The 24,294-nt window shown below is 43.7% G+C and overlaps 1 protein-coding gene across 3 annotated transcripts in view; it reads left to right on the forward strand.

Moving 5' to 3' along the window:
- Nucleotides 1-24,294, forward strand: part of LOC148009094 (protein fluG-like) — a 120,532-nt gene that overhangs the window by 57,382 nt on the left and 38,856 nt on the right. For all 3 annotated transcript variants that reach the window (XR_015689871.1, XM_087673818.1, XM_087673819.1), the window contains exons 3-5: nucleotides 4,895-4,962; nucleotides 5,075-5,190; nucleotides 5,322-5,430. Coding sequence is in view for 2 of the 3 variants with exons in the window: in XM_087673818.1 (XP_087529944.1) it covers nucleotides 4,895-4,962; nucleotides 5,075-5,190; nucleotides 5,322-5,430 (293 nt within the window). In the remaining variant the exon portion in view is untranslated. The remainder of the gene's footprint in view (nucleotides 1-4,894; nucleotides 4,963-5,074; nucleotides 5,191-5,321; nucleotides 5,431-24,294) is intronic.

Consider the following 24,294-nt stretch of genomic DNA (forward strand, 5'->3'; position numbering starts at 1 on the left):
TCAATTGCTTCATTTCATCACTTGCTCTTGCAGACAGACCCAAATTTGATGCATCACCCATCTTGCATCCTTCCAATGGCCTTCACATCGGGTTTACCAAATGTCGAAGGGGATTAAGTCCAAGGCCTTACCAAGAAAAGAGAAAATTGAATCAATTTGAGAATAGTGAAACGTTGATTGAAGTTGCCACAAAGCCCTTTGATTCATACGATCCACAACAAAGCAAGTCCAATATATGCACTCCTTGTATGATCGCAATACCCTGTGATGGGACGATTGCCTAAAAACTTTGAGATGAGAACTTAGAGATAACCTTGATTTAGGACAACACTGTGTTGTACATAGGCTTTATGCAATCACATAAGCTTCATAAATTATGAACAACCCAAGAAATCATGTAGCATAAGGTTGCTTGCATCATCCAGGCATAGAACTAAGTGATAGAATACATAAAATCCAATCAAATTCTTGTATAGGCTTCAAAACATGACTTCAACCATGTTATATGAGTATGTATAGAGGCAAAAGATCACTCCTTTGTTGCTCATAATCACCCGAAGGAATACCCTTTGATAGCCCAAAGCATCCACTTACAATAGGCAAGTAGATATCTTAAGCAAGAAACCTTGTAAGCAATGGAATATGATTAAAACCCCCGAGGACAGTAGTCTTGTCATGAGCTTGGTTGCAACTTGTTTTCTTCGTAAGTTTCACATCCGAACTTTGAATATGGTTGTCCAAGTACTTAAGTTGAAGTGAATAGACCTACTCTACAAGCTTATGTGGGTAGAATTCTGAAAATCCTCTCAAAATAGCCGTAGGTAGGTTGCCCACCATTTAATCCATCTTGTCTTGTAGGTTTTGGCCATCAGGTCTCTTCCACTAGCTGTCCAGTCCCTAGTGAATATATCTACATGGTCTACTGCTGTCACCCAGCCTCCCACTGCTGCTAGTGATCATCTGCCATCATCTTCAGGCTGTTACATTGCTGCGTTTGCTAGTTCCAGTCCCAAAGACTGTTGCCTTTTGGTTTCGAGCGTGCTGCCCTTCCATTTCTAGCATTGGCTTGATTTGCGTTTGCATCTATAGTAGGTCGTTTTTGTGTTTTCAGCAGTTTTCTTCATGAGCCTCTGCTCCAATTGGTAGTTACTGTGCTCAAGGTCTTTGGTGGACACACTTGTTGATACCTCCCTTAACTTGCTCCCATAAGAGCCATTGGCTGTTGGATTCTGTACATTCTCTTGTTCATTCATAGCATTGATTCATTCACTTTATAGTTCTCTTTCTTCTTTGTTTGTGTTTATGTTTTTGCATTTTGCATTATTGTTTGAGTTATTGTGCTTAAGCTGTGTTTGTACATTTTGTGTCTTATTTGTGCAAACCCTAGCATATTTTCACATGGTATTAGAGCCAATGCTCTTTGAAAGAGTATCCTGTGGTTGTTGTAGAGAGTTTGGTTTTGTGCAAGATATAAGAATGGCATGTATTTGATGGACGATGGCTCAAATGACTCCGCTAGTGATGAGACTGATCACCTCTCAGTTAAGGAAATAATATCCACTTGGGACACAACCGAAAGTTCAAACTCTTCACAATCACAGGTTCGTGTAATCCAATTTTTGTGTGAGTTTGATTTTATCTATACCACTTCTTGTGTTATGTAGGAACCAACTGTAAGGCATGATCGAGACCTAGATTAGTACTGGTATGGTTTTGAAGAAAACTCTATGTTGAGAGATGTTCCAATGTTCCAAATGGTAATCCTTTATTCTTTATTTCATCTGAGTATGAGCTTGGTGCTTCCCATTCACCTTCACATTTCTTGCCTTTTCCTCCCACCTTCTCTTCACATTTAAATTCCTTTTCTTTCAATCTAGACTGTTACTTTAGGCCTACAATAGGTTATCTAGTCTTAGCGCACATTGTCTTTGATGCACATCAAGGCTTTAGGCCATCACTAGACACTCAAAGATATATCGCTTTGTACCCTGGTACATTGTTAGAGGAAACGCCACTCTTTAACATTATGCCTTACACATCCCCAAGTGCATTACTCTTTGTTCTTAGGTCCTATTGTGTGGGGAATTACCCTCCTGCACATTGTATTACCCTCCTTAGTTGCTCAAATACACAAATTCCCATCTTGTGCTGATGAGTCATCTCCTTCTTTGACTTCTTTGAAGAAAAATAGGGAGTGGAAAGGAATCACCTCCACATTTAGACCTAGTCTCGCCTTTCTTGATTGACCCTCAACATGGATCATGTTCTGATGCCAATGGTCAATCTCCTTCTTTGAAGGAAAAAGGGAGTGGTACACTCACACCCTCACAAAGACCCTCTTGGCACTTTTACCCAAAAAGAATAGGATCTGTACATTTTTCAAAAACCTAGCCATGTAGATGACAATTGTTTCTCAAAGGCCAAGGGTCTTAGATCCACACCCAAAATCACCTCATCACTAGCTAAGGATCTTCTACCCACACTAAGGCTGGATCCAATCTCGTATCCTTAATCAACCTCAACTCCTTCCGGTTGTGGTAGTGTCACTCTAAGGAGGTTCTTGACTAGCATGGAGCCCTCCCTCGAGGTTGAGATTCGGGCTTGCTTACACCACTTGATTAGCATTGGAGCGCTCTCTTAAGATTGAGTATGGGCATGGTTCACCTCCTCAGATGGTTGATTGTTCTTTGGTTGCTTCAGTTAAGGGATGTCATGTCTATCTTTATCTTTATCATTTAATTCATCATGGTTCTCAACACCATACGAAGACTGACATCAAGTTTCTCTTCTTCAACATTGATATCCATGGTTGAGAGGAGGTTTCTACTCTTTCTTGGTATTCTATAGGTTTTAGTATTTGTCCTCGATATTGGCCTCCTTTCCTTGTTTTACCTTTCCTTTGCATTGCATGATTATCAAAATCTTTGTAAAGGGGTGCTTGGGCAAGTGAACAATTTCCCCACAAGGGACATTGTTCAAGTGGCACTTGTGGCATGCACATTCTCATCACGTAGCATTACTCTATGCATCTCATTGTGCAAAGCACACCCCTGAGCTGGTCATGAGCTGTTTCCACTGGTGGTTCTTTCACCACCATACTACTAGACCTACATACTTCTTCTCCCTTATTTTTCATCACTGATATCCATGGATGGTTGGGATAGCTTATTTGTTACACACACACACACACACACACACACACACACACACACACACACACACACACACACACGTGTGCGCGCGCGATGTGGTGGATCTAACCATCCCTTTTCATTTTTCCTCCAGGGGCATAGTTACTTGATAGGTTGTAAACCATATCTTCTCCAAAAAAAAAGTTCTATGTGGTTCCATTTGCCTTTTTAGATCTTGGTAGGGTAGTGGACAATCGACGAGCACCCTTTGTCCAATGCCTTGGTCTCTTTGGGGTGATCACTTGGGCTACCTTGCAAAGATAACCATTGCCTCTGTAGTCTTAGTAGGCTACTAGGCAGCTGACATACACCCTTTGTCTGATGTCGTGGCTACTTTGGGGTGGGATGTATTGGGGTAAAAATGGGCTTGAGCTTTTCTTCCAATCTCTTCTTGGTTCCAATTTGGGCCTTGCGAGGGGGCATTGAGCAAAAAATGCATTACAAATTGATTAGCTCTTTAAAACAACCCCAAAACATGTAAATTACCAAAAGTTTCATTAAACAATGCGTGGTCCCAGAGAGTTTTTGTGTCCCATAAGCAAAACCCTAAATTTGGAGGATTCTTTTGCATTTATAAATAGACACACTGTCCATCATTCAATCCATCCTTGTCTTGTAGGTTTTGGCTATCATCCCTCTTCCATTAGCTGTCCAGCCCCTAGCGATTGCTACTATGTGGTTTGTTACTCATTCAATCCATCCTTGTCTTGTAGGTTTTGGCTATCATCCCTCTTCCATTAGCTGTCCAGCCCCTAGCGATTGCTACTATGTGGTTTGTTACTCACCCTCCCACTGTTGATGGTGATCAGCTACCATCATCTTCAGGAAATTGCATTGTTGTGTTTGCTAGTTCTAGCTCTAGAGAATGCTGCATTTTGGTTTCTAACCTGCTGCCCTTCCATTTCCAGCATCGGCCTGATTCGCGTGTATCACAGCAGGCCGGTTTTGTGTTTTCAGCACTTTTTTTCATCAGTCTCTGCTCTAACTAATGGTTATTGCGCTCGTGATCTGTCTTTGGTGGACGACACATCGACACCTCCCTCAACCTGCTCCCACAAGAGCCACCGACTGTTGGACAGCTCTGCCCTTGAGCATTTTGTACATTCTCTCATTCATTGACATCATTGATTCATTCACTTCCAATTTCTCTTTCTTCTCTGTTTGTGTTTGTGTTTTTGCGTTATTGTTTGAGTTATTGTTTTCTAGCTGTGTTCGTACATTTTGTGTTTTCTTTGTGCAAACCCTAGCAAATCTTCACAATACTTTGTAGTTAGTTCCTTGTACCCACAAGCAGAAGAATGACATTAGCTTGAAAAGCTCCCTAGTAGTTATTACAAGAAGACCGAGTGCATGGTATATGGTTTCAGAAAAAGAAGCTTATGGCCGTTGAATATCATCTACTTGATAGGAGGCTAACAGTTTACTTGAATGGATTTATGAGCACGCCTTCATGTAAGCATATATGGGTTTTCTTTTGTAAATTATCTATCCACTTGCTTCAAATCAGGAAAAGCATGTAACTTGGATCATAAGATTTATGAACTAGATGCTTCCTACACAAATGAAATTAGTTGCAACACTTGTATTTTGGGAATTGGGAATAATTCAGTGTTTGTATGTAAAGAATCAGCTTATGACATGATAGATTGTTATTGTGTGTTGTTGCTTTTCATAATTCTAAACCTACATGCTGTGCACTGCAGGGTCTTCATGGCAATTTAGTTTGGACTCTGGACAGCTTTCTGGAAAAATTTGTGACAGGTCTGAATGAATATCCTTGTGGTTTGTGAAGTTATGAAACTTGCAGAATATTATGTAAGCAATCCAAAACATAGTCAATAGCTTTCAGAGATAGTTGTGCTCTTTAATCCACATCACCTTACACTTTCGAAGAAAGTTGTTGCTTTCAAGAGCATCGCTGCATACCGTGGGGGTCTTGATATAAATCCATTGGTCACAAAACAGTCTGCAGAAGAGGGACTTGAAAAAGTATTGAGAGGTAATTTCACTTACCTTTATGTCACTACTTAATGACGCAACAAATGATCGGCTCAAAAAAGGCAATAAGGTAGTAAAAATAATTTGAAACTTGGCTGGCTTCTTCTAATGTATTGTTTCTGAAAATTTCAGCTGGTGGAGGATCAGTTCGTATCACAGATAAACATCTTGGGGATCTTGTGTTCCTGTGTGGTTTGGAGGTGGCAACATCAAATGGCATTCCTCTACAAGTACATACAGGGTATTTCTCTATTCATCTTGCTGAGGTGTGGCCATGGAGTAAATATTTTTAGTTGGTTGGGTTTTTCACTGAATATTCATCAATATATGCAAAAGATGAAGTTATAAGTCTCTCTTTCTTCTTTATGCTTTTATTAGCTACATTTAAAGGAAGAAGCCTACCTGCCATATCATTAAGCTTACAAAGAAGAAATAGAAGGTGTGTAAGATAAGTGAGATGGCTTTTAAAATTAACTTAGAGCGATAAGAAGGGTGAGTTGAAGAAGAAAACAAAGTAGAACAGGGCACCATTAAGATTTGAGGAGGAGGGGAGATTAGTAAAATCAATGAGATGAGGGTGGCAATGGAGTAGAGTAGGCTACTTCTTCCCTCCTCAAGCTATGACAGAAGCTATGCAGGTTAATTTGGAGTATTGCAGAAGTGACCTCATAGAGGTGGTTTATATAGGAAAGGGAGAGAAGGATTGCATGACTCTCTCTTGGTAAAAGTACTCGTGCTTTTTGCCATATTGCGAAAAGATAATTGAGTTAACATTAATTCATGTCGTGATTAAAGCAAAAAGCAAGCTCTATTGTTACACCACACTCTATTTTTTTAAGTGGCTCTAAGAATTGAGGCTTGGGGGAGTTGGTATGCATTTCAGATCACATATTCTTACCTAGGATGCTCCTGACATTGGTTTAACGTGCCGTAAAAGTATGCAGGCTTCTCTCTTGCTAAAAATACTCATGCTTTTGGCAATATTAGGAAAAGCGCGTGTGCGCACGCATGTGCAGGCAGGCAGTGGCAAGCCTAAATCCAGGTCTGATGCACGGCAGGAGACAAGATTCTGAGATGCAGGAGACGGGGGATTCTGAAGTGCTCCAGGAGAGAGGGGAAGGTGCTATATTCAGGCAGCAAAACAGGCACAGGCTAAGAGATGCAAGCAGGTGGAGGACTGTGTGCAGGAGCTGTCATTTAGGTGCACAGTGTGAAGGAAACTGCTAGGGTTTGCACTGAGGACACACAGAGTGTACAATCACGATAGAAACACAAAGAGATAGACATAGGCACAGACATAGAGGGCAAAACTCAAACCCTAAACACAAAACTCAAAAACTCAAACCCTAAATGCAAAACTCAAAACTCAAGCACAAAAACTCAAACACAAATAGAAGAAGGGAGAGAGAGAACACAACTCTGAAGTGAATGAATGCTGTAAATGAATGTAAGAGTATACAGTGTGCTCAAGGGTGGAGCAATGTTGGAGTGTGACATCCACCGAAGATGGATCCCAAGTTTGTGACCACCAGTCGGAGTGTAGGAGTGCTGGATAGTGAATGACAACAGGCTGGTCACCAAAACGCAGCAGTCTGGAGGTTGGAAATTGGTAAATGCAGCAGTGTACTACTGATCGGAGGCTGGAAATTGTGCACAGTCTGCTGTAAACAGCAGGTTGAAACAGTGTCTGAGAGTGTCAGGGCCTGCAATGTTGAAAATGCAGGCTAGCTAACCCTGGAGATGATAGACAACAGGCTGAACAACAGTCTGGGACAGTTTGGAGCAGTCGCCAGCAGCTGAGAGCTGTTGCCTACAACAATGGACATGCTGAAGATAATGTGGTTGCAGTGGATGATGACTGGACAGGAGATGGAGGCGGGCTGCAGGCTAGAAACTGGGCGCCAACAACAGCAGAGGGTGTGTAGGCTGGTGTAACTTGCAAACAAGGATGATGGCTGAATGGGGGCAGCCTGTCTATTTATAGATATGGAAGGGCGCCCCAAAAATTAGGGTTTCCACTGAACTCTCTCGAACCGCTTCCTGTTTTATGGTTTTACTCTAAAAGAGCATTTTTAGTGTGTTTTGGGATTGTTTAAGAGGCTAATTAGCAAGTAATGCATATTTTAGCTCAACACCCCCTCTCAGGCCCAAAATTGAGCTGAAAGGTTAGGCCAGCCATTGTGATGTTTATGTGCCCCAAGGCGTCTCACCCCAAAGCAGCCAAGGCATTGGACAAAGGGTGCACGTTGGCTGTCTAGTGGCCTACCAAGACTACAGAGGTGATGGTTATCTTACCAAGGGAATTCAAGTAGTCACCCCAGAGAGGACAGGGCATTGGACAAAGGGTGCACATCGGTTGCCCAATGGCCTATCAAGCCCTACAAAGGCGGATGGAACTACATGGTTTTTTTTTTTGTTTGAATAAGTAAAGTAAATTTGATGGGATGCGGCTGATTGAGTAAAAGTGACCTAGAAGATGGGAGTAGGAAGGGTACACCCAACACATCACAAAACATTACAAGCTAACCCATCTACTCAGGGTGTCGATGATGAGGAAAAATAGGTGATGAGGTATCCATGTGATGAAGAAGGATGGTGGTGTGGTAACAACAGCCACCGGTGGAAACAGCTTAGGATCGACACAAGTGGTGCTCTGCACAATGAGATGCAAAGTATGCTACATGTTGAAGAATGCTCATGCAGCAGGTGCCACTTTGACAGGGTCCCTCGTGGGAAAATTGTTCACTTGCCCAAGCGCCCTAGTACAAGGAGGATGTATTCATGCAATGCAAAGGGTAAGGTACAACAGGGGGAAGAAGCCGATATCTAAGACAAAGTGCTGAAGCCTGTAGAATACCAAGAAGGGTAGGAACCCCCTCTCAACCTGGATGTAGAAGCCGAAGAAGGAAGAGGAGCCTGATGTCGGTCTTCATATGGTGCCGAGAACCATAAGAAATGAAAGAAGATGAAGTTGACGAAGTGGATGAAGCACCCCGCTAGAAGAGCAAGGGAGAAGTTACCGCCATGATAGCATTGAGAGAGATGCTGCACGATCTGCTTCGAGAGGGAAAACCGCCATGCTGGAAGAAGACCAAGCACTCCTAGGATGATGAAACCATGAATGGAACGGTGCGCATTCCCACGTCTCTCGCCTAGGGAGGACCAAAGCAATCTGCAAGTTAGCCCTACACTGAAAGAAAAAACCCTGCAAAAGAGATGAGAATCTGCAAACACAGAGGTTAGTGGTGAGATGCTCTATGGCAAAACAGAACAGAAAGAAAATCTAACTCAAAATAAATGCAATGAATATGTATGTGTGTGAGTAAACGCAACAGAAGACAAAAAAATGGAAAAACTAAGGATAATGAATCCTATGGGTTCGACTCTAAGAGTGCGAAAAATGAATGCTAGACTGACCTAGGGTATCCAAAAGGACCTAGAGGCATGCGAGTCGAAGAAGGTGGCCACCATCACATATGTCTAGTAGGAGGGCTCTGCCAAGGGAACGCCTGACGAGGTGGAGAGGAAGGTGAGATGGATGCATGAAGTGCAACGGGATTGGAACCTGTAGACCAATCAGCCAATCCCTCAGGGGTAGTGAAAGAGATGGGCCGCTCAGGCTGTACTCGAGCCACATGTCGAGCAACAACAACAATGGGTGCTGAAGGAGCAGATGAAGCAGGAGCGGAAGGTGTAGCCCCACTAGACTGTGTAGTCACAGCGGTCTGTTGAGGCTTTTTAGGTGGAAGACCTTGGGCCTTGGAGTGACACTCCTTGTTTACATGGCTTGCTCTCTGGCAATGTGTGCAAAACCGGTTTTTCTTAGGGCGTTGCTGCCAGATAGGTCTAGATTCTTTGGTTCCATCTGAGGAAGAGGAGTCACCCTTTGATTGGCTTGCCTTCGCATCTAGCGAGTTCTTGCCACTAGTGGTTGTCCCTCCTGAAGAAAAGGCAACTAACCCCCTCTGCTGTGAATAAGACTGTGATGAGGATTTTTTATGGACTTGAGCATACAACCTCGCGTAACGCAAGAATTGACACTCGAACTCGTAGAAGGTTGGCAATCTAGGTTGGGAGATGATGTGTTGAATGAAATTGAAGTACTTGTCGGGCAACTTATTCAAGAAGAATGTAACTTGATCGTCATTTGACTTTGGAGAGCCAGTAGTGGCGAACTCGGCAAGTAACCGCCTATGTTCAGCCAGCTTGACTTTCAGATCATCCCCTTCCTTAATAGAGAACTCTTGAAGCTCAAAGTTGAGATTGATGCACCAAGTACGATCACGAGCCGCATAGGGGTCAAGAAGGTGGCTCCAACGCTCTGACGCGAGCGGGAAGTGCTGCAACTGAGAGTGAAACTCAGGAAGCAAGCCCTGCATCAGCTCAATATTGACTGTGGCATTGCAGGCTCTCCATTGACAGATGTGATCAGGGTGAGCTAGTCGAGGGTCCGGCATAGGCTCTAGACCAATGACGAGGTCCCAAAGACCTTGAGATTCAAGCACTTGTTGCATGAAATTAAACCAAGTGGTGAAATTTCCCATTACGTGTCTTATCAGTGAATGCATTCTTGGCCGTTGCAACAGGAGTGGTAGTGCACGGAGATGTATAGTGTGAAAAAGTCTAGTGTCGGTAGGATGGGGGAGTGGAGTACACTGGGAATGGGCCCTAGAGTGCACACCAGGCATGCATGTTGTGTGCAAGGTGGATCCATAGGTAGGGATGGGTTGACTAGGCGTGGGTATGGTAGCCACATGAGGAACCCAAGGAGGTGGGACGGGAATACGGTGAGCAGAAGATGGGAATCCTTGCGTAGGTGTAACCCAAGGAGAGTGTGAAGACGCACCATAAGCTGAGGATGAAAACCCTTGTGTATGAGTGGTCATGGGAGATGTGAAGCTGGGGATAGTGAGGGGGATGCCCATCACAGTCGTCCCAGGAGTTATGGGTATGCTCATGTGCTAAAAGGTGAGAGGCATTGTGTTAAAGGGTGGCATTGCCCCTAACGAAGTACCATGGTGCAAAGAGGTAGAGAATGGGGAAGAGAAGGAAAAAGGTGCTAGGAGCAGAGATGGAAGATCCATAGAAACATGAAACGGGGAACGGGGACGGGGACGGGAACGCCAAACCTAGGGAACGGGGACGTGGGAACGGGAACGGCATTTAAAAAATCAAAATTCATGAAGTAAGTAGGAACGGGAACGCCAAACCTAGAGAAGGAAGAGAAGAAAGAGAAAGAAGAAGAAGGAAGAGAAGGAAGAGGTTGGAGGTGGGAGGAGAAAGAACTTAGAAGAGAAAGAAGAAGAAGGAAGAGAGGGAAGAGAAGGAAGAGAAGAAAGAAGAAGAAGGAAGAGAATGAAGGTGGCTGGGGGCAGGATGCAGGCGGGAGCAAGACGCGACCGGGCGCAGGTAAGTTTTGCCACGTGGCGTTCCCTGTCTGAAACGGGACAGGGAACGTTCCATCATTTGGAAATGCGGTCCATGACGGATACATTCCGGGGACGGCGATTCCACGTGCCGGGGGGCCGTTCCGGCCGTTTCCTGTCACTATGGGAACATCCAACCCCTAGGGTATGTGATGCAGATATGAAGTGTAATCCAAGGTTTTGGAAATATGATAAGAGGTGTGATATAGAAGAGGGTGGGATGGGAGAGAAGTGAGAAGTGTGTGTGATATGCTCAAATGAAATAGAAGCTGTAGATGTACTTGAATTTTGTTTGCTTCGTGAGCCCCCTCTATTGAAGTTCACATACGCAAAGCCATCCAGATCCTGTACCTGAAAAGAAGAAACATGCGAGGGTTTTGATTCATGCAAAACAAAAGAATTGTACAAACCTGACATTGGACCTGGCTGAGATGATGAAGATGGATCACTAGACGTTCCAAGTGCCGTATGTCCTCCATGATCAGAGAGGTTGCCAGCCTCACCAACCGGTCCGGATGTGGTAGCAAAATTGGTAGGAGGTGTGTGAACATCACCATACTTGTTGCGATAGTACTCCTCAAAGTCCTCCTCTGTGTCATGTTAGTGAAATCTGGTGAAGGTGGAGTGTCGTCCTCCTCACCGAGTCCATAATGCCATCTTAGGGCCTCCAATGATGGAGAAGCCTGATAAGACATCATAGGAACTGGAGAAGAAGGTGTTTGGGACATTGTGATTCGGTTACGAGTCGTATTGTGTGCCTCGCACAAAGATTAGCTCTCCACAATATCCATAGGATGCTCTTCACAAGAGCACCGGCTCTGATACCATGTGAAGGAAACTGCTAGGGTTTGCATTGAGGACACACAGAGTGTATGACCGCGACAGAAACACAAAGGTAACCACTAGTCGGAGTGTAGGAGTGCTGAATAGTGAATGGCAACAGGCTGGTTACCAAAATGCAGTAGTTTGGAGGCTGGAAACTGGTAAATGCAGCAGTGTACCACCGATCGGAGGCTGGAAATTGTGCACAGTCTGTTGTAAATAGCAGGCTGAAACAGTGTCTGAGAGTGTTAGGGCCTGCAATGCTGAAAACGCAGGCTGGCTAACCCTGGAGATCATGGGCAGCAGGCTGAACAACAGTCTGGAGCAGTCGCCAGCAGCTGAGAGCTGTCGCCTACAGCAATGGACAGGCTGAAGATAATGTGGCTGCAGTCGATGATGGTTGGACGGCATATGGAGGCGGGCTGCAGGTTGGAAACTGGGCGCCAACAGCAGCAGAGGGTGTGTGGGCTGGTGTAACCTGCAAACAAGGATGATGGCTGAATGGGGCAGGCTGTTAATTTATAGATGTGGAAGGGTGCCCAAAAAATAGGGTTTCCACTAAACTCACTTGAACTGCTCCCCGTTTTAGGGTTTCCATTGAACTCTCTCGAACCGCTCCCCGTTTTAGGGTTTTACTCTAAAAGAGCATTTTTAGTGTGTTTTGGGGCTGTTTAAGAGGCTAATCAGCAAGTAATGCATATTTTTGCTCAACACATAGAGCTCCTATCTTCAGTCAAGGTGGTTTGCTTCAGCCAGCTGTTACTTGCTGTAAACATACTTCGAATGATGCAGATGAGAACCCATGATGGGTCCTGAGTGCCCTAGAGGGGAGGGCCCCCCCGTGTGCTCTTATGTGAAAGTGACCACCCAATTTGGGGATTTCTAGGACCTAGATTGGGCCCACTTGTTGGAATTTGCCAACTCTTTGCTGGGTGAATATGTTAAACATAATCATCATGATCACCTGCAATGTGATATAGAGGATGTTTTGGATACTCGTGGACATGCAGAAGGTGCTTCGCTCCTTTTTTGTTTTTTTTGAGTGTGGAGTCATTCTCTTTTTTATTGGCCAAATTCTAGTGCTTTCTTGGATTCGCCAATGCATGACATCCATCTTGTAGGGGGATTGTGTTGGAGAGATATTTGTGGGTCCTTGGGGCTTCTATGAGGTCATGCTGAGATTGATGAAGAATCAGGATGATCTTTTGGGCCAGTTACCTCTCTTCTTTGATAGATGGCTAGTGCATGTGGTGCCATGGAGACCCATGTCTTTTCAGCATTTACTTCGACAGGAATGCCCAATATGGGTTGAGGTTGAAAACTGCCCAGTAGTTTGTTGGCCTCTATTAAAGGATGCAATGGCAGTAATTGGTACTGTTTTGGTTCCTACCAGTACGAGGGCAGCAAATAGAAATCACTTGTGCATGTTGTGGAACACTGCATGGAAGAGGCCTAATTGGTTAATGTTGAATTGCAATGGTATGCATCCATTACGATTTAGGCTTAAATGGGATACCTTTGCTGGTCACAGTTTCTCTTGTTGCCAGCTTGGCCACTTCACGGTAGAGTAGCCCAGAAAAGAAAGATGCAAGTGCCGGTCGTGCTATGGACACTGGCACAATGGTTGATGCACGGGCCATTGATTAATGGCCTATACAAACAACTTGGGCCAAGGGTAAGTAGCTTGGCACAATGTTTGATCCAATGGCCATTGATGAATGGCCTATACAAACAACTTTGGCCACAGGTAAGTAGCTTGTGCTATCTTTGATTCTTGATGAGACAAGCTGGAATAAAAAAAGGCAAATTCTAAGCCACTTGCATATTTGCAATCACATGTTGAGTGATCACGAGAGCTAACGACACATCTCACTTTTGATAAGGAGAGTAAAGTAATTACATGATGGACCACCAATACCTTTGCTCAGCCTCTAAAAATGAGGACAAGCGTCATAGGCAAAATGCCTTTGTAGTGCTAGTTGATTTTCTAGACGATGGGATTTGAGGCATTGGTAGAAAAAGTGACATCGAGGTAGGACCAGCCTCAAAATTTATTTCTTTTGCTAAGCTTACAAAGATGGCCACTTGGAATGTACATGTGATTTGCTCTTGTAGCAAACATGACTTGTGGCATATTTTGCATGAGAATAAGTGGGATGCATTGTGTATTGTTGAGCATAAGAGTCATAGTGAAGCAGGTAGAATCATTGAATGTTATGAGTTTCGATTGTTTTATGTTGGGGGCATTGCAATGCATTACACCAACGTCCTTATGGTTGTTCAGGAAAGATTTCAGTTAATGCTTGTAAAAAATGATGTATTTGGCTTTTTTTTGAAGGTGACGTTTTATTGGTGGGGGTTTGTGACTTATGGGATTGCATGAAAGCAAGTCTGTCCCTTAATAGAACTTGTTTGCTCATGGGTGACTTTAATATGTGTGTTGATCCTTCACAGTCTACTTTTGCGCATTGAGCAACAGATGCACTAGAGAGTTGTGCTTGGTATGATTTTGCACTAGTTATTCTCAAACAAGATCTTTGGTCTTGGCACTGTCCATCATTTGTGGGCATTATCTTTCATTCAGCGTAGCACACGGCAATATGGACTCGCTTGGATCGTATGTGTTAGGTTAGGATTTAGTAGCACGTACACATACACACTCACAGTGAACAAGTGAACAACAAGAGAGAAGAGAGTGCTAGAATGTCGCATCCACTATGGAGAATGATATAAAAGTACAATCCCTAAGGTACTAAATACCACACCCATTGACGGGACTCGCTTCTATGCTAGGGAGATTGACTTGGTTTATATCCCTACATAGGACAACTTGGTAGATGTGTTTACAAAAGCTCTCTCTAGAGAGAAGTTTGAAGCCTTTCGCAAGGCTCTAGGCTTGATATCATCTAGGGATTAATCTACCTATTCCCTATACACGTTCATGTCATTCACTCAAGGGGGGTTTGTTACACTTATCGTGTTTCTCCTAAGTTTTGGTGTGAACGCTCCCTTATTCACATGCACTTTTTACCTTCTAGCTAGAGAAGGGTTTTTCCCCCGTATGAACATTGAACACCCATAAGTGGGTGTGGTAGTTAGTACTTTTATATCATTCTCACATAGTGGGTGTGACATTCAACACTCTCTTCTCTCTTGTTCTTCACTTGTTCACTATGAGGGTATGTGAATGTGACATTTTGCCTTCTAGTTAAAGAAGGGTTTTTTCCCTGTGTGAATTGTAATCAGCCTTCCTCCTTAGGGTGGTAAATAATTTGATTAAGCACTATTTACAGCAATTAGCAAATTCACAAAATTGAAATGCACACTTTACCATATAATCTTGGACATTGAACACCCTGTTGGTCCCAAAACTGGCGCCCCTTTTGGTATTTATTTAACTTAATTGAAGAAGAAGTTGATATATAGTGGGATTCTCCCAATCCCTTTTAGTATTCCAACTCCCCCTGCTGTCCAAAATGACCAACAAGTCTTCAATCTGCTTTGCCCCTTGATTCGGGCAATCAATTGGCCTTCACCTGCTTTGATGGAGATGGAAAATGCCCCAAATTCAATGATTTGTTGGTCCCTCCACTTGAATAGGATAAAAAGAGCTTCAGCCGTGTTGAATCCAAGCCTTGGAGCTTCCAATTTTTGGCACGCTTCCCAAAGTTGCTGCTAAACTCTAATTTTTGTTGTTGCAGATTAGGGTTTACAGCAGAGAAATCTGAAATTTCTCACCCTTTGGTGATCTCAATGCTGTAATCTTGGGAGCAAGGGTGAAGGCTGGGAGATGAGAGAGAATGCTAAGGAGAGAGAAAATTGAGACTTTCTTCGCGAAGAATTGAAGAAAATCTGTCATTTACTGCTGCTGCCCTGTCTCAATAGCTTGTAGATGCAAAGAACTGAAGAAAATCAGTCATTTACTACTGCTGCCTTGTCTCAACATCGTGTAGATGCTGTCACCTGCTGTTGGTTGGTTTTCTCTTGTCCGTGGCTGCCTCAAAAGGTCCTCCAATGGATGCAATTCAGATTAGTAGTATCTCCTCTCTCTCTCTTGCAGGCTGAATACACTAAAAATGCCTCTCTCCAGCCTCTAAAGACGTTTTTCAATCTTGCATGGGCATTTCTGACAAGTGGCAGCCTTCCCAAATGGTTTTTTCAGCATTATCCATAATTAAATATTATTTTTTAGTCTTTAAATACTGAAAATTAATTTGATAATTATTTTAGTGTCTTGAAAAGTAATGACTGGCTAATAATTAAATTGGCTAGGCAACTTCCATTCCCGAGTGTCTCAGTGCCATCTTTGACCATCAATGGGTGTGGTATTTAATACCTTAGGGGTTGTACTTTTATATCATTCTCACATAGTGGATGTGACATTCTAGCACTCATATCTTGTTGTTCACTTGTTCACTTGAGTGTGTGTAAGGGTGTACGTGATACTAAATCCTAACCTAACACATACGATTCTATATTTTTCACACCATGCTCTAGGTGCTTGTTTCAAACCATAGAGGGCTTTATGCAACCGATATACTTTGCTCTTTGAGCCTTTCTGAACAAAGCATGGAGTTGTGTGACATAAACCTCCTCATGCAGATAAACCTCCTCATATGACATTCTAGCACTCATATCTTGTTGTTCACTTGTTCACTTGAGTGTGTGTAAGGGTGTACATGATACTAAATCCTAACTTAACACATACGATCCTATATTTTTTACACCATGCTCTAGGTGCTTGTTTCAAACCAACCGATATATTTTGCTCTTTGAGCCTTTCTGAACAAAGCATGGAGTTGTGTGACATAAATCTCCTCATGCAGATTACCATTCAAAAAATGCCTCTATCCAGTCTCTAAAGACGTTTTTCAATCTTGCATGGGCATTTTGGACAAGTGGTAGCTTTTCCAAATGGTTTTTTCAGCATTATCCATAATTAAATATTATTTTTTAGTCTTTAAATACTGAAAATTAGTTTGATAATTATTTTAGTGTCTTGAAAAGTAATCTGATTGGCTAATAATTAAATTGGCTAGGCAACTTCCATTCCCGAGTGTCTCAGCACCATCTTTGACCATCAATGGGTGTGGTATTTAGTACCTTAGGGGTTGTACTTTTATATCATTCTCACATAGTGGATGTGACATTCTAGCACTCATATCTTGTTGCTCACTTGTTCACTTGAGTGTGTGTAAGGGTGTACGTGATACTAAATCCTAACCTAACACATACGGTTCTATATTTTTCACACCATGCTCTAGGTGCTTGTTTCAAACCATAGAGGGCTTTATGCAACCGATATACTTTGCTCTTTGAGCCTTTCTAAACAAAGCATGGAGTTGTGTGACATAAACCTCCTCATGCAGATTACCATTCAAAAAATCAGTCTTCACATCCAACTGATGCACATGCCAATCAAAATGAGCAGCCAAAGCAATGACATTGCAAATGGTGGTCATACATGAAGTGGGTGCAAATGTTTCATCATAGTGAATCCCATGTTGTTATGCATACCCTTTGGCAACAACATGTGTCTTGTAGCGATTGATGCTACCATCATATCTGTGTTTTAATTTGTAAACCCACTTTGTGCTTGTAGCACCCTTGCCAACAGCAAGTCATATAACTCGCATGTGCCATTTTTATTAATAGAGCCCATTATTGATTGCATAGTTGCCATCCCATGTTCATCTTGTAAAGCACCATGAAAAGAGACAGGTTTCTCATTGCATGTAGTAGTTACCCTGCGCATGGTGAGTGGCTGCTCTAGTTCTATTGGGAAGTGGAATGGATTGTTTGCTGTCCCATAATCTAACAGCCATCTAGGGACTGTTTTAGCTTCCCAAATAGCAGTCCTCTCATCAGCCACTTCATCATTAGCAATGCCTTGATCAATGGGCTGAAAATCAGCCATTGTTCAGCATGTGTTGGTTGCTGATTTTGTTGCTGGAAGCCCTCAATAGGTTGCTGAAATTGACTGAAGTCAGGTGCACTTTGTTGAAACAATAGCAACAAACTATCAAACGTGTCCATAGGCCCCACATTGGGCTGATTTTTGCAGTCCATGAAGGGCTGACCAACAAGTTCAGTGAATACCACATCTCTACTAACAAAAATATTGTTTGTGGAGAATTTATGGAAGTGCCACCCTTGACTTTTTGCATTGTAACCAATAAAAATGCATTTGATAGCCTTGTCTTGTAGTTTGTAACCAATAAGAATGCATTTGACAACCTTGTCTTGTAGTTTATATCATTGTGGCCGTGGCATCAAAGCATATGCCAAACAACCAAAGACATGAATGCGTGATACCATTGGTTTCTGGCCATTCCAAGCCTCACAAGGCGTATAATCAGCCAATGCTTTAGTGGAGCTACGATTCATTACACATAGCGAATACCACATCTCAGGAATTCACCAACATGAACACACCTCAAGAGAATGCCATGTTAGATTAGAAGAACATAGTGTGATTGAGATGGTGCGGACTATGATGGAGTATCGGTAGATATCTTAGTGTCTATGGACCAAAGTAGTGGCCACTACCACGTACTTCAAGGTGTTTGGGTGTGATGCTTATGTTTACATTTTGAAGAAATAGAGGGATAAGTTTGAGATGGCTTTCAAACAGTAGGTGTTTGTGGGTTATAGCATGTAGTCCCAATGATATATGCTTTATGATTCCATTTCACAAGAGATATAAATGAGTTGAGATGTTCGGTTTGTGGAGTTTCCAGTTGCAAAGGGGGGTGTTGAGTATTCTGTACTTGGAGATTAAGGTGATAGTTGGGCACTTGATCCACTACCTTTGGAGCCTATGTCTCTTGTAGCTCCCCTATCAGTGAAGGAGAAAATTGCTTCACCACCAGATTGACTCGTTGAGAGGACACTGATGGATGTTCCAAAGACTTTGATAGAGGCAAAGCAACGAGGGGAGTATTGGCCTCCTCCTTGTTGGGCACGTGATATACTTTTTAATGCAGGGATTGAGAGACTTCTTAAGGAGCAGCATCCATAGGATGGCCTACGGCGGCGATCTCAAAGGAACCAACCACACTCCATTGATCTTGTTTGTACCAACTATTGTTTGATATCTCATGTCATGTAGGATAGGGAGTCTTACCTTCATGGAGCCTTTGCAGTCACAACATTGAAATTTGAAAGAAGGCTAAGGAATCTTGTATTCCAGCCTGCTCATAGGAAGGTGATTGGCGTTAAATGGATTTCCATGATTCTTTGCACGTAGGGCTTGGATGGCTACCATTAGGGCCATTCTTGCCTTAGCTAGCCATAGCAGATAGTCGGTTTATCATCTTGATGTGAAGTTTGCATTCCTTGATGGAAATTTGAAGGAGGAGATCTATGTTGAGCAGTGTCTTGGTTTTTTTTCATTGAATGGCAAAGTGTATATGCTGAAGAAGGCCCTTTACAGCCTCAAACAAGCTCCTTGTGCTTGGAACGAGAAGATATACTTGTTTCTCCAAGGGAAGTTAGGGTATCAATGTTCCTCTGTCGATCTCGATTTGTATATCCATACCTCAGTTAGAGGGCACATATCCTTCATGCTTTATGTGGATGATCTCATCTTGATAGGTGAACATGCCCAGAAGGTTAAGTAGACAAGGAGGCACTACACGAGATGTTCAAGATGATGGATATGGATCTTCTCCACTTCTTTCTAGATCATGAAATTTAGTACTCTGAGGGGGATTTTCATCTCCCAACATCAGTATGTGCAAGAGCTTTTGACTATGTTTGAGATAGAGGGATGTAAGACTCTTTCTAGTCCCATGGATCCGAACTAGAAGGCTACAATATGACCCATGTAGATTCATTGGTGACGGATGCTACCCGCTACGGGCAATTGACTGGGTCATTGATATGGCTCCTTAATAGCTGTACTGATTTCTGTTTTTGTGTAGGTTTGCTTGTGGGATTTATGATGAACCTAACTTGGTTCATTGGTAGACTGCTCTAAGGATTTTACTGTTCATGAGGACCCCCGATCTAGGTATTTATTATCGAGCAAGTATAGGAGATTCGGCCTTGGTTCTACAAGGCTAGGTGGATTAGATTGGGATGGAGATGTTGACGATAGGAGATCAACAATAAGACATTACTTCCCTTTGAGTACATGTGCTGTCTCTTGGAGTAGCAAGAAGTAGCCCACTATTGCCCTATCATCTACAGAGGCGGAGTATAGAGTGGTTTCTTCTACCACATGTGAGACAATGTGGCTTTGGTGATTGTTAGGAGAGCTTGGCTGTCCTCAGATAGGTCCTACTACTTTGCATTGCAACGATGAGAGTTGCATTGCTTTGGCACAGAATCTTGTATTCCATGCTAGGTCGAAGCACATTGGGATACAATACCATTTCATTCAAGAGAGGATCTTGGATGAGACCATAGAAGTGGTTTATTGCAAGATGGAGGATAACTTGTCAGATTTGTTTACAAAAGCTCTTCCTCAAACCGTTCTTCAATAGGACTCCAGCTCCTTAAGCTTTATGCCCCGTCTAGGATCAAAGAGGGGGTGTTAGAGATTTGTTCATCCCCTGGATAGGCATTGATAGTTTATTGTTGTATAGTTAGTGCTCTTAGGCACTGTCACACATTTCCCATTTTCAAGTCGGACAGTTCTATGCAGGTTTCAGGTCATTTCCAGCATATTTGGGCAGCTGGGTAGGCCAGAGAGGCCACATAGAATGCCATGTGGCAGTCTGTTTTTATTGCGCAGCATTTTATGCATTATTTTATTCAGTGATTGCTTTTGTGCAGCAGTCGGCCAGTTTTAATCTGGCCTACTTGATTATTTTATTTGTATTTTTCAGCCTATTTATTGCCTGGCTTGCTCTGGTCATCATTTGCTTGGTTTTCACATGGACACATCTGCCGCCTTCATTTCAGCATTCATCTATTGCAGATTTCTGTGTTCTATTGTCTCTTTTCTCTCTTCCTCTTCTCTTGTGTTTATTTTCTTTAAGTCTGGTCATACGCTTACGCATTTGTTACACTTTGACACTAAACGCCACATGTTCTCTTGATTGGAGAGGTGGCCAATCTCACCAACCGATCGGATGTATTAGGAGCAATGTTTTTAGGAGTTGGAGAGTGGTAGTTGTGACCATACTTGATGTGCAAGTATTCTTGGAGCTCCTCATTTTTCTTGAAATGTGTATTTGGCCAAGAATAAGATGAAGGTGAAGCATTGTCTTCCTCATCAAGTCGATAGTGCTTCCTTAGGGCCTCCAATGATGGAGAAGCTTGATAAGACATAGTAGGATCTTGAGGAGTGTGAGACATTGTGAGTTGGTTATGTGTAGTTCGTATATCGTACACAAAACCAACCTCGCCACAATAGCCATAGGATACTCTTTACAAGAGCATCAACTTTGATACCATGTGAAGATATGCTAGGGTTTGCAACAAGAAAACACAAAATGTAGGAACATAACTAAAACACAATAACTCAAACTAACGTTAAAATGCAAAACACAAAAACGCAATTACAAACAGAGAAGAAAGAGACCTCTTAAGTGAACAAATCAGTGCTGTAAATGATGGAAAGAATATAGAAGATGCTCAAAGGTAGAGCAATGAGTGTAGTCAAAGATAGATGTCCACCTAAGACGGATTTTGAGGTTTGTAACCACTAGTTGAAGCTGAAACTTGAAGGGCACAAGCTGGGAACCAACATGCAGCAGTCAATATGAAGCTGGAGGTGGCTAGTAGAGGGCGATTAGGTGTTGGGTGGCTTATGCAGTAGCCAAACACAAGATGGACATTGTTGCCTAGGGTGTTGTGTAACAGGGCGGCCTGTAGCAGTAGTAAATGTAGGAGCCAGGGGGAGCTACAAGGTAGGTGCCAACAGTAAATGCAGCAGCTAGGGCAGCAACAAGGTGGGTGCCAAAATTGAGGGAGGTGTGGTAGTAGTCACGAGGGCTAGACAAACACCCACTGAATGATGTGGGTTGATGGCTGAAATCTGTAGAGGAGTGATGATGTCACGAGGACGTGAAATTTTAATGCTTTGCTTAGCATTTGATTAAATAGTCAAATATGCAAAGGTGACTTGCACATTTAAGTTGCAAGTTAATCGTTTCATCATGTTGGACCTAGGACCTTGAGGTATCAGTTGTAATGCCAAAGGCAAATGTTGTAATAAGTTATGCTTGATGAGTACTAGGTGGAACCTGGTATGAGATTTGGGCATAGACTAATTTATTGGCCACTAATGTTAGTGGTGACATTAGAGACTGGGCATTGATTAATTAATTAATGCCTATCTAAGGGTTAATAGCTGCGCAGAGATATTTGGAAGACAAATTGCTTAGCTAATTTAAGTACTCGCTAGTGTTTTTTTTTTTTTTTTTGGCACAATAATAGTTGTTAAATTGATTTTCAGAATTAATATTTTGAAAATTAATTTAAGAAGTTGAATAATGTTGGAAATGGGATTAGAAGGTTACCGCTTGGCAAAACTTGCCCATGCAAGTGGGAAAACCTTTTTGAGGCTGAGAGAGAGAGAGAGAGAGAGAGAGAAGAGAGAGAGAGAGAGAGAGATCTATTAACGTCTCTAAAAGGCCAGAGTGGCCTATGAGACCATAACCAATACAACTGGTATCATCATCTCTCACCAAATAAGAAGAGATAGAATTTATGTGTAAGTTTAAATGGTATATTGGAATGAGATGTATGGAAACTAAAAAAACTGAAAAAGTTGGAAAAAGACCTAAGTTTAAAAAGATCAATAGTGTAGGGTATCTCCCACTCAGTCTATGGAATCCACCAAGATTCTGCAAGCTACCTCTGACTGAGTCATTGTGCCAATCTGCCTCTGTGCCGAGCTAGCGTGATGCGTATGTGGTGCATATGGACACGCCTATGTTGCCGTGTAGGTACTCTAGGGCGTCGTGCTCTGTGTAGTGTTGTAGCTCTGTCAACTATGATGCCTCTTGATGTTGTATCTCGGTAACGCCTATCAGTAGGAGATGTAGTGTTTGGGGTGGTCGCGACTAGGGGTTCAGCTACGCGAGAGAGAGAGAGAGAGAGAGAGAGAGAGAGAGAGAGAGAGCTCTGATACCATGTTAGAGTGAAGCAATGTGGAAGCGAATGACCAAGACAAAGAGTGGAGAGAGAGAGAGAGAGAGAGAGAGAGAGAGAGAGAGTCGAGACGGAGCGCGATGGCAGGGAGACAGACGGCGACCCTTTTGCTGCCGCGAACTGCCTCGCCGGTTGTTGCATATTGACCTATTGGCCCGTCTCCTGTTCGGCCCGTCGTGCCCTGTCCGTGACCTACTTGTGGACGCCTTGTCCCTGAGCCGCTGACGTTGTTGCTTCCTACCGCCGGACGCCAACCTGAGCCGCCGACGTTGTCGCTTCCTACCGCCGGACGTCGACCTGCACGCGGGCACCTACTTGTGGATGGTTGCACGTCGCTGCGGATGCCCGTGCCTGCACGTTCTGCCTCGTTCCTGCTTCGTTTCTTGCCTTCCCATCTTCTGCCTTGGCCATTTGCCGTCTGCCCAGATCGGAACCCTGCTGTGCGATCGTGCCCTAATGCTCTGCGTCTTGCCTGACGTCTCCCCTTAGCCTCGTGCACAGGCCGTTCTACCCTGTCGTTTTCTGTCCTCTCGACCCGTGCTGCCTCCCTGCGTGCGACCTTCCATCTCTGTTCTGCGCGCGCGCGAGAGAGAGAGAGAGAGAGAGAGAGAGAGAGAGAGAGAGAGAGAGAGAGAGAGAGAGAGAGAGAGAGAGAGAGAGAGAGAGAGAGAGCGACGCCAGAAGACAGCAGTATGGCTGGCCTGGATATGGATTTTCTCGACCGGATGGTGGCAGCCCTTGGCCCTGATTCCGATACAGAGGAGCCAGAGGATATGGTGCCCTGCACGGAGGAGATGCCTCCGGGCTCTGAACTGCCGCCTGCGGGCAAACGCTCCAAACATACTCCTGACGAGCCAATGGGTCCTCAGGAACGTTCCTATGCGCAGGTTGCCTCTGATCCTGTGGATTCGCAGGAGATAGATTGGGAGCATTTGCTGGACTTTGCCAATACTCTGCTTGGCGACTATGTCCAGCACAACAATGAAACTTTTTCGGATGCGGGAACTAATGATGTGCTGGAAGCCACGGTGGACCCGAAATCAGTCTTGCGGTCCTTCTCAGTCTTTTATGACCGTGCAGTCATACTTTTCTTCACTGGCAGAATCCCCGTGCTTTCACATATTCGCCAGTGGATGCACCATTTATTGCAAGGGGAATGTGTTGAGGAGATCCTCCTTGGACCTCGCGGCTTTTATGAGGTACTGTTGAAATCAGAAACCCATCGCGCTGAACTCCTGTCCAAGCTGCCATTATTCTTTGATCGCCGCTTGGTCCATGTTGTACCATGGCGCCCGATGGCCGATTTCCAGCGTCTGCTTCAACGCGAATGCCCAGTATGGGTGGAAGTGGAAAATTGTCCGGCAGTTTATTGGCCATTGTTGAAGGATGCGATGGCCGTTGTGGGCATAGTGCTGGTGCCCCCAAGCCTCAGGGCTATGAATCGCAACCGTCTATGCATGTTATGGGACACAGCCAGGAAAAGGCCTGCGTGGCTTCGCCTCAATTGTTCTGGCATGCATCCCTTGCATTTTCGCTTGAAATGGGGCAATTTTGCAGGCCACTGCTTTTCATGTGGTAAATTGGGGCATTTCATTGCCGAATGCCCTGAACGGCAACCGTCTTCCGAGGATGCGCAGGTTGTGCTGCCGAAGGATGACATGGTGCTTGATGCCCCGACACAGGAGGCCCTTCAGCCGCCAAATGTCGTGGATAAAGGCAAGCAACAGGTCCTGGGTTTGGACTCTCGCAGC

Source organism: Lygodium microphyllum, unplaced genomic scaffold (genome assembly GCF_053477565.2).
Source record: "Lygodium microphyllum isolate KBCC unplaced genomic scaffold, Lygodium_microphyllum_v1.1.10 scaffold_40, whole genome shotgun sequence".
NCBI lineage: Eukaryota > Viridiplantae > Streptophyta > Polypodiopsida > Schizaeales > Lygodiaceae > Lygodium > Lygodium microphyllum.